General features: G+C 52.4%; 8 protein-coding genes across 8 annotated transcripts; 6 read left to right on the forward strand and 2 right to left on the reverse strand.

The window, feature by feature from the left end:
- Nucleotides 1–472: 472 nt before the first annotated feature.
- On the forward strand, nt 473–2270 carry J4E86_001996 (uncharacterized protein; the record flags this gene model as incomplete). Its single annotated transcript, XM_051442559.1, has 4 exons — nt 473–866; nt 921–954; nt 1009–1220; nt 1588–2270. 4 exons carry the CDS (start codon nt 473–475, stop codon nt 2268–2270), a joined length of 1323 nt encoding a protein of 440 aa, XP_051306147.1.
- Nucleotides 2271–3421: 1151 nt separating this feature from the next.
- On the forward strand, nt 3422–4008 carry J4E86_001997 (uncharacterized protein; the record flags this gene model as incomplete). Its single annotated transcript, XM_051442560.1, has 2 exons — nt 3422–3800; nt 3989–4008. 2 exons carry the CDS (start codon nt 3422–3424, stop codon nt 4006–4008), a joined length of 399 nt encoding a protein of 132 aa, XP_051306148.1.
- A 1585-nt stretch (nt 4009–5593) lies between these two features.
- J4E86_001998 (uncharacterized protein) lies at nt 5594–6316 on the forward strand (the record flags this gene model as incomplete). Its single annotated transcript, XM_051442561.1, has 1 exon — nt 5594–6316. One exon carries the CDS (start codon nt 5594–5596, stop codon nt 6314–6316), a length of 723 nt encoding a protein of 240 aa, XP_051306149.1.
- A 41-nt stretch (nt 6317–6357) lies between these two features.
- Nucleotides 6358–7415, reverse strand: J4E86_001999 (uncharacterized protein; the record flags this gene model as incomplete). The annotated part of the gene is made up of 3 exons (XM_051442562.1): nt 6358–6837; nt 6893–6939; nt 7001–7415. 3 exons carry the CDS (start codon nt 7413–7415, stop codon nt 6358–6360), a joined length of 942 nt encoding a protein of 313 aa, XP_051306150.1.
- A 312-nt stretch (nt 7416–7727) lies between these two features.
- On the forward strand, nt 7728–8337 carry J4E86_002000 (uncharacterized protein; the record flags this gene model as incomplete). Its single annotated transcript, XM_051442563.1, has 2 exons — nt 7728–7774; nt 7830–8337. The coding sequence occupies 2 exons, from the start codon at nt 7728–7730 to the stop codon at nt 8335–8337; spliced, it is 555 nt and encodes a 184-aa protein (XP_051306151.1).
- A 300-nt stretch (nt 8338–8637) lies between these two features.
- J4E86_002001 (uncharacterized protein) lies at nt 8638–9242 on the forward strand (the record flags this gene model as incomplete). Its single annotated transcript, XM_051442564.1, has 2 exons — nt 8638–8929; nt 9004–9242. The coding sequence occupies 2 exons, from the start codon at nt 8638–8640 to the stop codon at nt 9240–9242; spliced, it is 531 nt and encodes a 176-aa protein (XP_051306152.1).
- A 127-nt stretch (nt 9243–9369) lies between these two features.
- J4E86_002002 (uncharacterized protein) lies at nt 9370–11325 on the forward strand (the record flags this gene model as incomplete). The annotated part of the gene is made up of 2 exons (XM_051442565.1): nt 9370–9430; nt 9590–11325. 2 exons carry the CDS (start codon nt 9370–9372, stop codon nt 11323–11325), a joined length of 1797 nt encoding a protein of 598 aa, XP_051306153.1.
- Nucleotides 11326–11463: 138 nt separating this feature from the next.
- Nucleotides 11464–13337, reverse strand: J4E86_002003 (uncharacterized protein; the record flags this gene model as incomplete). The annotated part of the gene is made up of 3 exons (XM_051442566.1): nt 11464–12326; nt 12382–12967; nt 13020–13337. 3 exons carry the CDS (start codon nt 13335–13337, stop codon nt 11464–11466), a joined length of 1767 nt encoding a protein of 588 aa, XP_051306154.1.
- Between the last annotated feature and the right edge of the window lie 84 nt (nt 13338–13421).

Consider the following 13421-nt stretch of genomic DNA (forward strand, 5'->3'; position numbering starts at 1 on the left):
AAAAACGGTCACCGCGCGCAACCATTAGCTGCCGCGGTGTCTTTCATAAAGTACCTCTTGAACTCATTGTATCCAAAATATTCGTCAGCCCACTTCACACGCATCGTGTATTTTAGATGTCTTGTACACATCATCTCCGTATTGTGGGGCTGCCACCACCACTTCTGCCGTCATATCCTGGATACGTTGAATCGACCCTTTTTTCGGTCAACGTCAATCATCTGCTGATAAGAAATGATTCAATCATATCAGGCCTCTAATCATGGAACGTTGTGGCTCTCTGGAGCCATTCTCGAGCATGAGTCATGGCGCCATCCTAAACTTTGGTAGGGGTTCGCCGCGATCTTGCCCGAGCCACGGTTTTGATAACCTTACCAGGCAATATCAAGAGGAGTCATGGCCACGTCACAATAATTCCCTTACTCATGTTTGCTAAGAACTTTCTTTTCCTACGCTTCGCAAATCTATCACCATGGCTTTTACACCCGTTGCCAGGCCGTCTAGCAAGTTTGCGCATTGGAATACGTTCCCTTTCATGACCGCCCCAAAAACCAAATACTATTCCGCTCAACTCCAGTCACCACTCTTCCGCCTTCCTCAAGAGATTCGAGATGTCATTTACGAATACTGCCTTCTCGAGCATGACGGTTACCACTACGACAATGAGACCGGCAAGCTGCTATACCAGAACCCGTCAATATCGCCTAAGCAAGTCGTTCGGCTAGGTCTACGAATTACGTGTCGCATCGCTGCAGAAGAAATGAAAGACAGTGCCTTCGGAAGAGTTCACTTCTACCCCAAACGTTCATTAGATGATGGGAAAGAATACATGAACGTTCGTTCAAGGGCAGGGCGCTTTAGGTGCTGTCAGTAATATTCTTGGTTACCCTATCTACAACGACATTCTGACAGAGACGCAGTGTTGAAATATGTCGAGCGACAAAAATTTCGCATGTTAGTCTGCGCTGCCGCATTACTACAACCTGACGACCTGATGGACAAAGACAGCCGATTCCCCACAATCAAGCACTGGTTCCACACACCTCTGAACCACGCAGTTACACATCGAAAGGACGAGCTTGGTACATCGGATGACAGTTGCAAAGAATTCCTTAGCCAGTCGTTCAGCGATGCTCTCCAACATGCACTGGTACTAGCGAAAAACCGACATCCGTCAAGATTTGCAGAGCTTGCATGTGAGACCTTCGGTCTCGGTGACTGTCCCATCAGATCGACTACGTTAGGTTTCTTGCAGAACAACCTATTCGTACAGGGAGCTCTATCCGACATATATCACTGGCATCCTACACCGTGGTCCATCCCGGGAGATGAAGAGTTGTCAAAACTCGAAAGACTCATTTGTGAGCCTGGCGATTCGGACACTTTGCTTCCAACTACAGAAGAAGGCGTCTTCTACTTCCCCGATATCGCAGAACATTTCCATGCTGCGCGTTATCGTTGGTACTTTTCTGCTGCCGCTGTGGCGATTGAGTTTTGTGAGTTTAATCCAGCATCTATTTCTAGGTCACCTAATCCATTGAGGCTACAGTGGGCGATTGCGAGACGCTTTTACTAACTTGTTGACAGTTCAAAGCATAACCAAACAACGCAGGGCCAACTTCCGATCAGTCGTACTGAATGAAGACGTCAAAGCCGTGTCCAGACCAGAATGCCATGCGCGCGGCCTTGTCCCATTCTGTCATGAGAATCCTCAACTTCGCATTGAGAGACGGATCAGCTTGCTTACAAATCTCCTTCCACCAGGCTCTGATTATGTGTCTGGCTACGAAGACGAGTTCATTTACAGTGAAGACTGTTTCCAAGTGCTACTTCTGCTACCTTCCTTTGGGATGCCTCTGCCGTCATTTCAACTTGTTGTAGATGACGATGCAAGGGAATCTTCAGAATTCTGGCACATGCTCAAATATGCTGCCGCTACGCAGCAGGCCCGACACAAGCAGTTGCAACTCAGCGGTACAGACCTGCCCACAGGGGAGTTGCGCCCGATGTACGATGGCGATTCTGCAGTTTGGGACTTCCCTTCAGGATTCGCAAGGATGGTTCGCGATATCTGTGAGGGCAATTCGGTCGTATGGTACAACGGAGACGTGGGCGAGGTTTGGGACGAAGACACCTTCTTCTCCGAAAGGAAGGATTGGACAGAATTGCAGTGGGAGACAGACTGGAATGAGACCGTCGACCAGGGCATCGTCTCGAACTTCTGGCCGAAGATTTCAGAGCGTTATCTCAAGGAACGCTTGCCATGTTAGCGCGTGACTTTTCCATAGCAAGCCCGTCGTAAATTCAGCAGTAACCGATAGACCGCGATCGTGAGGTTTGACCGAGTTCTCTTCAACAAGGCAACTGGCCGCTTTGCCCCCACCTCTGTTCTGGGTCGCAACGCACAGAAAAACCTGGCTGTAGTGCGCATGGCATGCGAATTGTAGGTGTGTCATAATTCATACCGCTTCACTTGAAACGACTCGTAGTGCTGCCTCGTTCGAACGTAGGATAGAAGCCGGTCGCAGTGTGCGCGGACTGATTGCGTACGAAAACGACCTCGGGAGTCACTCTACACAACATCGAGTTCAGGACATCTAGAGCTAGCTATACGGCCACTGCGTGACTGGAAGACGCGGGATGTGAATGTGTGCAGAATTTATTACGCGTGGATAAGGTCCTATCTTCGTCGAAGTTCAAAGGCGGGTCGGACGGCGGCCGCCATCCTGGAACATGCGTCGTCCACGAGGCCGCTTGAGGTGTGGGCATCCGAGAATTCTCAGACCCCATCCAGGTAATATTGCGACATGAGATCCACTAGGCGATTGAAGTTACGGTTTCGGAGGGCTGTGAAGCAGGATGCAGCTTGGGTGCCGTTCTGTTCGCCTGGAAGGTGCGACTATGCGCGCCTGGGCGGGTGCGCTTGCCCTCCAGCTTGGGCTGCCCGCGCCAACGTGGCCGCGCAAGACCGACCATCCATCTCTTCGTCCGCGTCGCGTAGAACCAGTAGCACCCACAATTACAGCTCTACTCTTGACGGACATGCCACTCACACTGAGAATACAACCCTACGGCCACCGATGAGTCGTTGCACTGAAGCTGAATGGTGCCCAGGTGATCAGCCAATGAGCACACTTCAACCCGATGAATCTGCTTACGACCAGCAAGCCTTAGTTTGGTTGAGAAAGAATAGAGTGCGCCTTTGACTCAGACTGCGGTCTGGTTCTGGTCCGGGCTGGTCATTGCGAACAACATCTACGCTATCGCAATCATACCGTATACCATAGTTTGGTACCATGGTGCATCCTTCTTGGGAGTCATCGGCAAAAGGCCAGAGGAGGTATGACTGACACTGCGCCATCGCACTATAAGATGCCGGGCAGTCGCAATCGACATCTGCATGGCACCCAATACACCCAAGATGGCTTTCAACAAGAGAGGCTCCAACAACTTCGCGCACTGGAACATGTTTCCCTTCATGACGACACCAAAGACAAAGTACATCCTTGGACAAACACAGTCGCCGTTCTTTCGACTTCCACGAGAAATACGGGATACCATTTACGAGTACTATGCCCAGGGTCGACCACAGTATGTGTACGATAAGGACACGGAAAAGCTACGTTACTCCGATGCTTCAGCACAGGCGGAGGGCCTCGGTCTTATAACAACCTGCAAGATCGCTGCAGACGAGATGCAGCACGTCGCTTTCCAGAATGTCGAGTTCACTACGCTTTGCTCCTTGGATGATGGCACAGCGTTCCAGCAACTCCGATCTAGAGTCGCTCGATTTTGCCAGCGTAAGTGTCGAATGTCGTTGAGTGGTTGTGAGCTTAGACTGATGTGCTTTTTAGTATTCGATATGGTTCAGGTCCAGAGGCAACACATTTTGATCTGTGTCGCGAACCTACTTGAGGCGTCAGATCTTGCTGAAATAAAAGCTCGTTATCCAGTCATCGAAGACTGTTTCGAACGACATCTGCAACAGGCAATCGCGCAAAATACTAACACACTCTCCCAATACATGGACATGAGCTTGGACAATCACACATCTCAAGACTTCATAGAAGCTCTCGTGCGGAATTTTCGGAAACAGGATCCGCCGCGTGAACAACCTTCGAGGTATGGGCCAGTATAACATATTTGTGAAAGGGGCGCTGTACGATGTACTCTGTTGGAGGCCAAAGCCTTGGTCTATTCCGACGGATAGCGAACTTGCCAGAATGGAGAGACTCGTTTGCCGGCCTGAAGAAGACGATGAGCTGATCTACAACTGGTGCCATGTGGATGACCCTCGCCGACTACGTAACAGTAAATAATACTTCTCTGCTGCAGCAGTAGCGATCGACTTTCGTAAGTGATACCCCATCTCATTGACTTCCCAGGTCCTCCATCATAGCGCTGGGTACTATAACATAGGACTATCCACACGAAACGGGCTTTCTAACACCAGGCGCAGTGCATCAAATCCCCCCAAAAAGGTTGCATAATTTGCGCAAGCTCGTCCTCCACGAAGACTTCAAGTCGATGCCGCGTTCTGTATGCCATGTACGAGGTCTCATTTCTATATGCCAAGCGCATCCACAGCTTCGGATCGAGAGACGCATCGATCTTCTAGCCAATCTCCTACCTTTAGGTCATTCATACAGCGACATCAACGGGCATGACTGGATTGGTGGATCCGACGTTTTAGACGCTGTTATTCCGTGGCTGATGGAGGTTCACCTACTTCATACCCGTGGGATGCCTGAGAGCTCCTTTCGGCTCGTCATCGATGGCCACTCACGCGAATCTCTCGAGGCTTGGGACATTCTCAAGTACGCGGCAGCCATGCAAGAAGCCATGCTACATCAATGCCGAGTAAACAATACGCATCCAACCTCCAGATTGTTCGGCCGTTGCTTTCTAGGCCCTAGTGGCTTGCCTTGGCATCTACCGGACGGGTTTTCCAACACTATCCGCGCCGTGATCAACGGTACGATCAACATAACCTTCACTGGAGAAGTAGGGGACATATGGCATGGGGACGATTTCTTTTTTGAGAGACGACATTGGATAGTAGACGAATGGGCAAAAGAGTGGAAAGACGAGGTTTGGCTCAAAGGGATTCAAACAGACTATTGGAAGCGAACCAACGCTCGGTATCAGGTAGACCCTCAAGGTTATGACCTTGTCCATCGGACAGTCTATAAGGGTGAGGTGATTCGTAGCAGCGAGCGACCCTCGTAGGGGTACTCGCAGACCTAGACAATGTCTGATGGTGGACGGCGGATACCTAGGTAGCGAATGTGGTTCGATGTAGCTTGGAGCAAATGCAATGACGACCACATACTTCGAAAAGAAACCCAGTAAATACAATCTGATCCATGCGACTCTTCTTATGACAATCGCTATGTGCATATGATGATTGACATGCTTTGTCATTCCTACATAGGGCAGCGCGCCACGCCCGTCTCGCTTGCACGGCGCGCGAGCGCCTAGCCAGGAACCAAAGATCTGCCCCTCCAAAACACCAACTTTCTGCCACAACGTCGCATCACCCACGTCTCCTACACCCACTGCAGTCGCTCCTTCTTCCTCGTACCTTCATCCAATGACCGCACCCACGCACCTCGACCCCAGCGAACTGGGCACCAAATCCTACTGGGACGCCGCCTACAACACCGAACGCCAAAACTTTGCCGCAAACGCCGACGACGAAGGCACGATATGGTTCAGCGACGCGGGCGCCGAAGAGCGCATGCTATCCTTCCTTGAAGACCTCAGCGACGAGGGCCACATACACAAAGAGGACGACGGGGACGACCACAACGCGGCGCGGTTCCTGGATCTGGGAACAGGCAATGGGCATTTGCTGTTTGCGCTGCGCGAGGACGAGTGGAACGGCGAGATGGTCGGCGTCGACTACTCTGCGCAGAGCGTCACGCTTGCCACGTCGATTCGCGACGCGAAGGATGACTCTTATAGGGACATCGTGTTCCATGAGTGGGATATTCTGTCGCAAGCACCGGGCGCGTGGCTAGGCGCTGGCTTCGACGTCGTACTGGACAAGGGCACATTCGACGCCATCTGCTTGTCGCAAGAAGAAGACGCGCAAGGCCGTAGGATCTGCGAAGGATACAGGGAAAAGGTTGAGCCCCTCATGAAAAAGGGCGGCAGATTCCTCATCACGAGCTGCAATTGGACAGAAGAAGAGCTCAAGGGCTGGTTTGGAGGCGGAGAGTTGGAGTTCGAGGGCAAAGTGAAGTACCCCAGCTTCACTTTTGGAGGCAAGACGGGTAGCAGTGTGGTTACGCTGTGCTTCAAGAGGGTGTGATTCAGCGCTTCGTCTGCTGAGAAGAAGAATTACTACCATTACTACTGCCGAACAGCCCGCCGTATCCGCGCGAGAACGAGCCACTTCTTCCGCTCTCCCATATTCTCCGTACCACCGTCGCGCTCTTTCGCCCATGACCGCCGCTGCCCGTTTACGTCCATCTCGTATATCTCCTCGATCTCGAGCCCTTGCTCCGGTATCACTTCCTCGAAGAAGGGTGCGACTTTGGCGCGTCCTGTATGGAAGCCTGCGATACAATATATACGTGCGGATGGGTCGTCGGATAGAAAGTGCAGCATCGATTTGGCGAGGCTCTCGTGCTCCCATGGCATCCAGAGACAATCTGCAGCGAGAATGCGCGTGTAGCGGTTCGCGTGCGAGGTCTCGAAGGGTGTGCTTATGGAGCCCCATTGATGACCTTCGACGGTCACATTGGGCTTGAGATGCGCTGGGACGTTCTTCGCGACGTTCGTTTTGAGGGTATCGAGGATAGGAGCGGCAGGATAGTCGGTGATGGCGACCTAGCGCATTGTCAGTTGGAGCCTATGCAAAATCCGAGTCTGAGCATGGACGTACTTCTTTCGCGCCCGCCAATGTACTCAGAATCCCGCCCAATCCTACGCCTGCGAGCAAATGTTCCATCAGTACTCTCTTCTGCGCCTCTCTTTGCTCAGCCCGACCCACCTGCACCCAACTCCAACACCGTCTCGCCTTCCACGCTCCATTTTTTCTCTTCCTCCTTGTCTGTCCACCATTTGCCGTCTCTCCAGCCCTCCTCATCTTCGTGTAGACCCTTCCCACTGGCGCCTAGATCGCCACCCTCCACTCGCCCGCTGACCAGTTCTGCCATCATGACGCCGGCATTCCATAGGTAGTGCGCAAACTTTCTTCTTTCTTCTTCGCCGTTCACATCCGCGACCCTGATCTCCAACTCGCCGAACTTGGCGTTGCGGTACAGAATGACCGTGCTCGGGTCATCGCCATGCTGGTTCTGTGTATCGTCGGTGAAGATGCCGCCGAGGGAGGACCCAAAGATGTCTTCAGGCTCGAGTGGCGTGTTGGCTGGGCGGCGGAGGTTGATCAGCGAAGGAAGTAGCATCGTGAGGGTCGGTGTACGGCGGTCTGGTCGGGCGCGGGCTGGGATCCTTTCTTAGGCGGGCTGAAGGATTGTCGCACGACGCCATAATGCGCAATGGAGGGGCTCGCGAAATCTTTAGCGGGGCAGACGCGCGAGGCTGTAGATGGGATAGCGCGCGGGTAGCATGCAGGGTCACCGCATGGTTCCGACATGTCGTGAGATCATCATTTGCCGAGGCTGCTGCTCGTGGCGCTCTGAAACGCCGACTTTCCTCCTCGCTCCTACTCTCATTCTCACGACAGTACGATTGAGTGACAAGATACAATCGCCAACATGTCGTTCTCCTCATTCAAGAACCCGGCGACATACCATCTACTCAGGTATAGAGCTACCCTCCCAGCCCTTGACGTTCCAGATCCTCTAACACAAGCACAGCTATGGCACCCTCCTGGGCTCAACGCTCTTCCAGTCCTTCGTCTCAGGCATCGTAGCCTTCCGCGTCCTCCCTCGCCCTCAATTCTCCACGCTCCAGAAGCACACCTTCCCCGTCTACTTCACACTACAAACCCTGACTCCCGTCGTCATGCTGCTCACGTACCCACGCGGCGGAGCATCGTCCTTGCTGCCGTTCCTCCCTTCCTCGCCCATCCCGCCGACATCAACCGACAATCTGAGTTCCTGGCTGCACACCACAATGTTCCTCACCGCGCTGGTCAACTGGGTCTACGTTGGACCCAAGACAACGGAGGTCATGGGTCTGAGGAAGCATCAGGAGACGAGGGATGGGAAGAAGAGCTATGATGCTGGGCCACATAGTAAGGAGATGCAGGCCCTGAACAAGCAGTTCGGCATCCTGCACGGTGTCAGCAGTCTGGTCAACATGGTGGGCTTGGGGGCTATGATCTGGTACGGTGCAGTGCTGGCCGATGGGCTGAGCTTGTAGAGTTCCGAGGACGCTGTAAATACTGGACGGGATGGTCTCTAAACAAGACAACGATGTAAATAAGAAGCATGTGCTGCCTATACGTGAAGAGGAGGATGGTGAAGAAACCGAGAAAGTACTAGCTACCCCGATACTCAGGCATACGATGGTGCAATCGCATCATTGAATAATGAGCATACGGCGCGTCTAGTTCATCATACCACAAACGCCAATGTTTTGACACCAGCAGCTATATACTCACCCTCTCTCTGTACGACCCCATGTCCTTACTTTACGATCGTCTATCTCGGACGCTGCGTCATGGCGATCACGCTCCTAGAACTGAGCTCAGCCAAACCCTCGAACTTCAACACCGACGTACATACGAGAGCTCGCAAAGACAAGATAAACAGTGGTCAGGAAGGAGTACAATACCGACAACTCATCTCTAGAGCCGTGACGCAGCGTCTGCATTCGCCATCCCTCGACGACCTCACGAAAAAGAAGGCGGGTGATGCACCCGTACATTCTCTAGAACAATGGGAGCTGCAAGAGCGCTGTATCGCACGGAGCAAAGCCCGGACTGAGGCCGAAGAGCTGGGTATCCCATGGAGTAAGACCGCCCATCTTCTCGCATGCACCCGTTCGCCTCATCCGAGATGCATTACAAGATCTGACAGCTAGCAGCACAATTCATCCACGATGTCGAAAGCGCCACTCTGCAAGTCCACGTCCTCACCCCAACTCGGTACGAAGTACCGCCGAGAAACATAAACAAGAACCACGAGGCGACTAAACAGAACGAGGAGATGATATACACGTTTGGCGACTCCAGAGGTGCAGCGCGTGATAAAGAGTGGAAGACGAAAGATGCTGCTGTATACAATATGTTGAAAGCTTTTCGGGGCGCGCGTTCGGGTCGCTGAGTATGACCGCCCAGCTTCGCTCCATTGTAATGTTTGTGTCAGAGCTGGAATGCGACACAGTCCTCTGCCTACCGTGATGGCACTCTAATGTTTTGAGTACTGATTTGGATTGCTGCTTTCCGTCAAGATGCGCGGTGTGTCCATCCGCCAAGTGGAGGCGCATGGTGGTTGGCCATCATGGTTCGCGGGTAATTGGTGTCTTATATTAAGCTTAAACGATCAAGGTGTCACAAACACGGCTTGTCCATCCTTCAGTTTTAAGCTTTCCAAGTCGAAAGTGTTAACAAACATGGTGTATCCAGCAGCGAGGATGTCAAGGTTACTAACCATTACGTTAGCCTCTACAGGGCTGGTGCTCAGCAACCCCATTTCGAATCCCAGAACATCTTCAGAGACTAGGGACGTCAGCCGCACCAGACCATTGCTACAAGACTTCGACGCTCTTGGAGCATGGTTCGACGGTGTCGCGGCGATCAACACTACCACCTCTGCGGCCTCATCCAAGAAGAATGCGACCATCGCGATAGTCGGCGCCGGAATCTCTGGTCTCGCTACGGCACTGATGCTTGACAGCGTAGGTGTGCACAACTGGGAGATCATCGAGGCAAGTGACCGGGTCGGAGGACGGTTCCGAACCAAGTACGTTGGTGGAACGCAAGAATGGGCGGAGATGGGACCTATGCGCCTTCCTCACTCAATTACATACAAGGACGGAGAGACCATCGAATACAGCGACCATCAAATGGTATTCCAGTTGGCCGAGATGCTCAATGAGATGAACGCAAACGATCCGCATTACAAAGTCGACTTCATTCCATGGGTCCAGCATCACCCCAACGAGATCCTCGGCCTGGGAACTGGCAGACTCCTAAATGGACAGCTTCCGACGCGAGCGGAGATCCAAGCAAACTCGTCTCTTGGGCGACCAGCACCACTGGACACGCAGGAGTACACCGAAACCAAGCAGCGCATGAACGAGATTTTGAAGTCAAAGGACAGACTCAAGGCCGTGCAACGCGATGTGTGGCGCGAACACAAGAAAGCCATGGATCAAGGTCTCGACGACTGGAGCGAGCAGGCCATGATGCGCCACGTCTTCGGTGCAAGCGAAAACGTCACAGACGCCATCTGGACAGCGAGCGACTACGACGTCTTCTGGGACGAGTTAGTGCACAACTCGAACCTTGCGCAAGATGGCGGACCGGATGCATTGGGCCTGACTGAGTGGAAGTGTGTAGACGGCGGCTTCAACAGACTGTCTGATGCATTCCTTCCACATGTCAGCGACCGTCTCACCCTCAACCGTAAGATCAGAAAACTGGAGGCTGTCGAAGATGCCGAAAGTCACACACGCACGAAACTGTCGTGGTATCCTAGTGTCAGCAACAGAACGTACGAGTCGAAAGAATACGACTACACAATCATGGCAGTACCATTCACCATGACACGCTTCATGTCGCTTCCCAAATTCTCCTCCGTACTCGGTCGCGCAATCAGCGAAGCTGGCCTCCGTTTCAAATCCGCCTGCAAAGTCGCGCTACTCTTCAAAGAACGCTTCTGGGAGAAGGGCGATCGTCCCATCTTCGGCGGATACTCTACGCCTCCTAGTGCAGCCGTCGGCGCTCTTTACTATCCCGTCTACGGCCTCAACGAGTCTCGCCCAGGCTTGATCCTGCATTATCGAGGTGGCCACTGGAGTGACGAGTTCACGAGCTTCTCAGACGAAGAATATGTGCAGACTGTGTTGGATGCTGTTGTCAGTGTGCATGGAGAGCAAGCGAGAGAGCTGTATACGGGTGACTACGAGAAGCTGTGTTGGCTGCAGGACGAGCATACGGGGACGGCTTGGTGCCGTCCGGATGTGATGCAGCATAAGTTGTATATTCCGGCATACCATCAGACGGAGCACAACACTATCTTCATTGGGGAACATACGGCCCCGACGCATGCTTGGGTCAGTTCGTCGCTGCATTCCGCTGTTAGGGGTTCTGTGCAGCTGTTGCTTGAGCTGGGTTTGGTGGATGAGGCGAAGCGGGTCAATGAGGAGTGGATGGGCAGGTGGATTCAACATACGACCACGTAGGAAGTCAATCATCTGAGCATTAATTACTACGTAGTGGATACAGATATACACGAGAGAACGTGTGTGTGTGCGTGAGAGAGAGCTGCCAAACACCTGCTCTATCTACCTAGGTAAGCTCTGCACTGCGACGCTATTTCTCTAGATAGTCAGCCAATAGCTAGCGGTATCTGGATCTAGAGTAGTCCAACAATAAGGCATGTCTCCGCACAGGCCGTCCTCCCCAAACCTCCTGTCTCTGATGACCGCACTAAAATTCTTCATCGCGAGTCGAAAATCCTGCTCCGCTTCCTCTACTTCTCTACCCATCCTGGCCAGCATGGTTGTGTTGTCGAACATGTGCGATATCGTTTCCTCGCTGTTGACAAAAGCAGGCCGGTTGAAATCCACGACCAAGCTAATTTGGCCAATAGCAGCTTCGACTTGTGGCATGAAAGGCATGATATCGGTGACACCTTTCGCAGTTGGCAACGGCGAGTAGAAAGCGAGTGGGTGGAAAGGAAGAACACCAGTTGAGGCGGCGAGAGCGTTTGTGTTAAGCGTACCGTGTACTACTGATACCAAGTGGGCCATATGGGTCAGGATGTCGATGAGAGTTTGCTTGTCCTCTATAGTGGATGGAAAGTCCACTATTTGAGCTGGTATTGCCTCATGGATCCATGCCTGGAGCTCATTGTCGTTCACAATTGCGCTTGCATCCTTGTAATACAATTCCACGAAGGCGGTCATGAACTGGCGAATGGCAGCATGGATAATTGATGCATCCCGGTAGAAAGGAAACGCTTTGATTTCGGGACCGAAGCTAGAGTCAATCAGACCTCGCTTTTTCAGATTGGTCTCGAAATAGTTCGCCTGGAAAGAGCTGGATTCTCCGGAATGATACAGTAAGTCGGTGTAGTTACCGGCTTGACTGCCGGACCATGGGAAGAGTTGATCGATGGGGCCACCGGGGTTTATCAGGCTGTCGCGGCCGATGACTCGGAACGCCCAAGCATCCTTCATCACTACATTACCGATATAAGTACGGAGCCACAATCATAGAACAGTGGTTAAACTTACATCGATGCAGTATGGCCATGACAGGATGTTCCTCACTCAACGTCCGGATAGCGCTCAGGTACACAATCTCACTCACCACGTGCGTGGCTCCGAGATGATACCATTGCGCGTACCAGAAGCTGTTAAGATTGAACATCATCTTGGCCAGCAACCAATCATTAGTTTCGTCGTGAGGGGTATAGACGAGGTCAGAGCCTTCTACATTCGATTTGATGGCGAGCGGCAGGAAGTTCTGCGACTTGGGGTCGATGTAAAAGTACGCTTGGCAGGCAGCGCCGTATTTGCCAGCGGACTGTGTCTGATACTTCTGGTCCAGATAATCGGCAAGAAAGAGACGGCCAGAGGATTGGAGCGCTTCCAGTGTCTGCCCCGATATCGCGTCGGCGTCGGAGACGGAAAAAGGAAGTTTTGCGTCCTTTGACACCCGCACGATCTTGTACGGATTGTCCGAGAGCTGAGTCATTGAGAAGATCAGGTCTTCTGTGTAATTAGTCAAGAGTCCTGGATATGGACCTTTGGGCGCGCTTTCTTTCCACAGGCCGTTGTACAGCTTCGCATAGTCATCCAAAGTATGCAAGCCGCCAGCCTAAGGTATGCTAAGCATATATCTCCGGAATCTGTCTTTCAGATGTACTTACTGCCACAATGGCTGCTTGGGCAGCTTTAGCATCCACATCATTCTTGACGCTCAGTTTGTCCTGGAAAGCTTCCAAGCTGTCTCCTTGCGCTTTTGCAACAGGTCCACCGATACTGCCAGCTGGATAAAATGCCGTGTTGCCGGCAATTGAGGGACCATATTCCCAGCCAGCTCGCTTCTCTGCAAGTGCAGATGCACGCTTACTGTTACTGGTACTGGTGCCAATCGAGAAGGACGATATGTCCTGTCCCCGGGGTGGGAGGACTGCTCCATGAGCAGAAATACTCGCGCAGACCAAGAAACAAAGTTGATAACGCATACTTGTGACCGAAAATGGATGAAGAGGTTTTTAGATCCGAGATGTATAGATATGTCAGTTTTCATTCCAAGTGGCTGAGTCGAT

The sequence above is a fragment of the Alternaria arbusti genome, assembly GCF_024043155.1.
Source record: "Alternaria arbusti strain BMP 1465 chromosome Unknown scaffold_2, whole genome shotgun sequence".
In the NCBI taxonomy this organism is placed as follows: domain Eukaryota; kingdom Fungi; phylum Ascomycota; class Dothideomycetes; order Pleosporales; family Pleosporaceae; genus Alternaria; species Alternaria arbusti.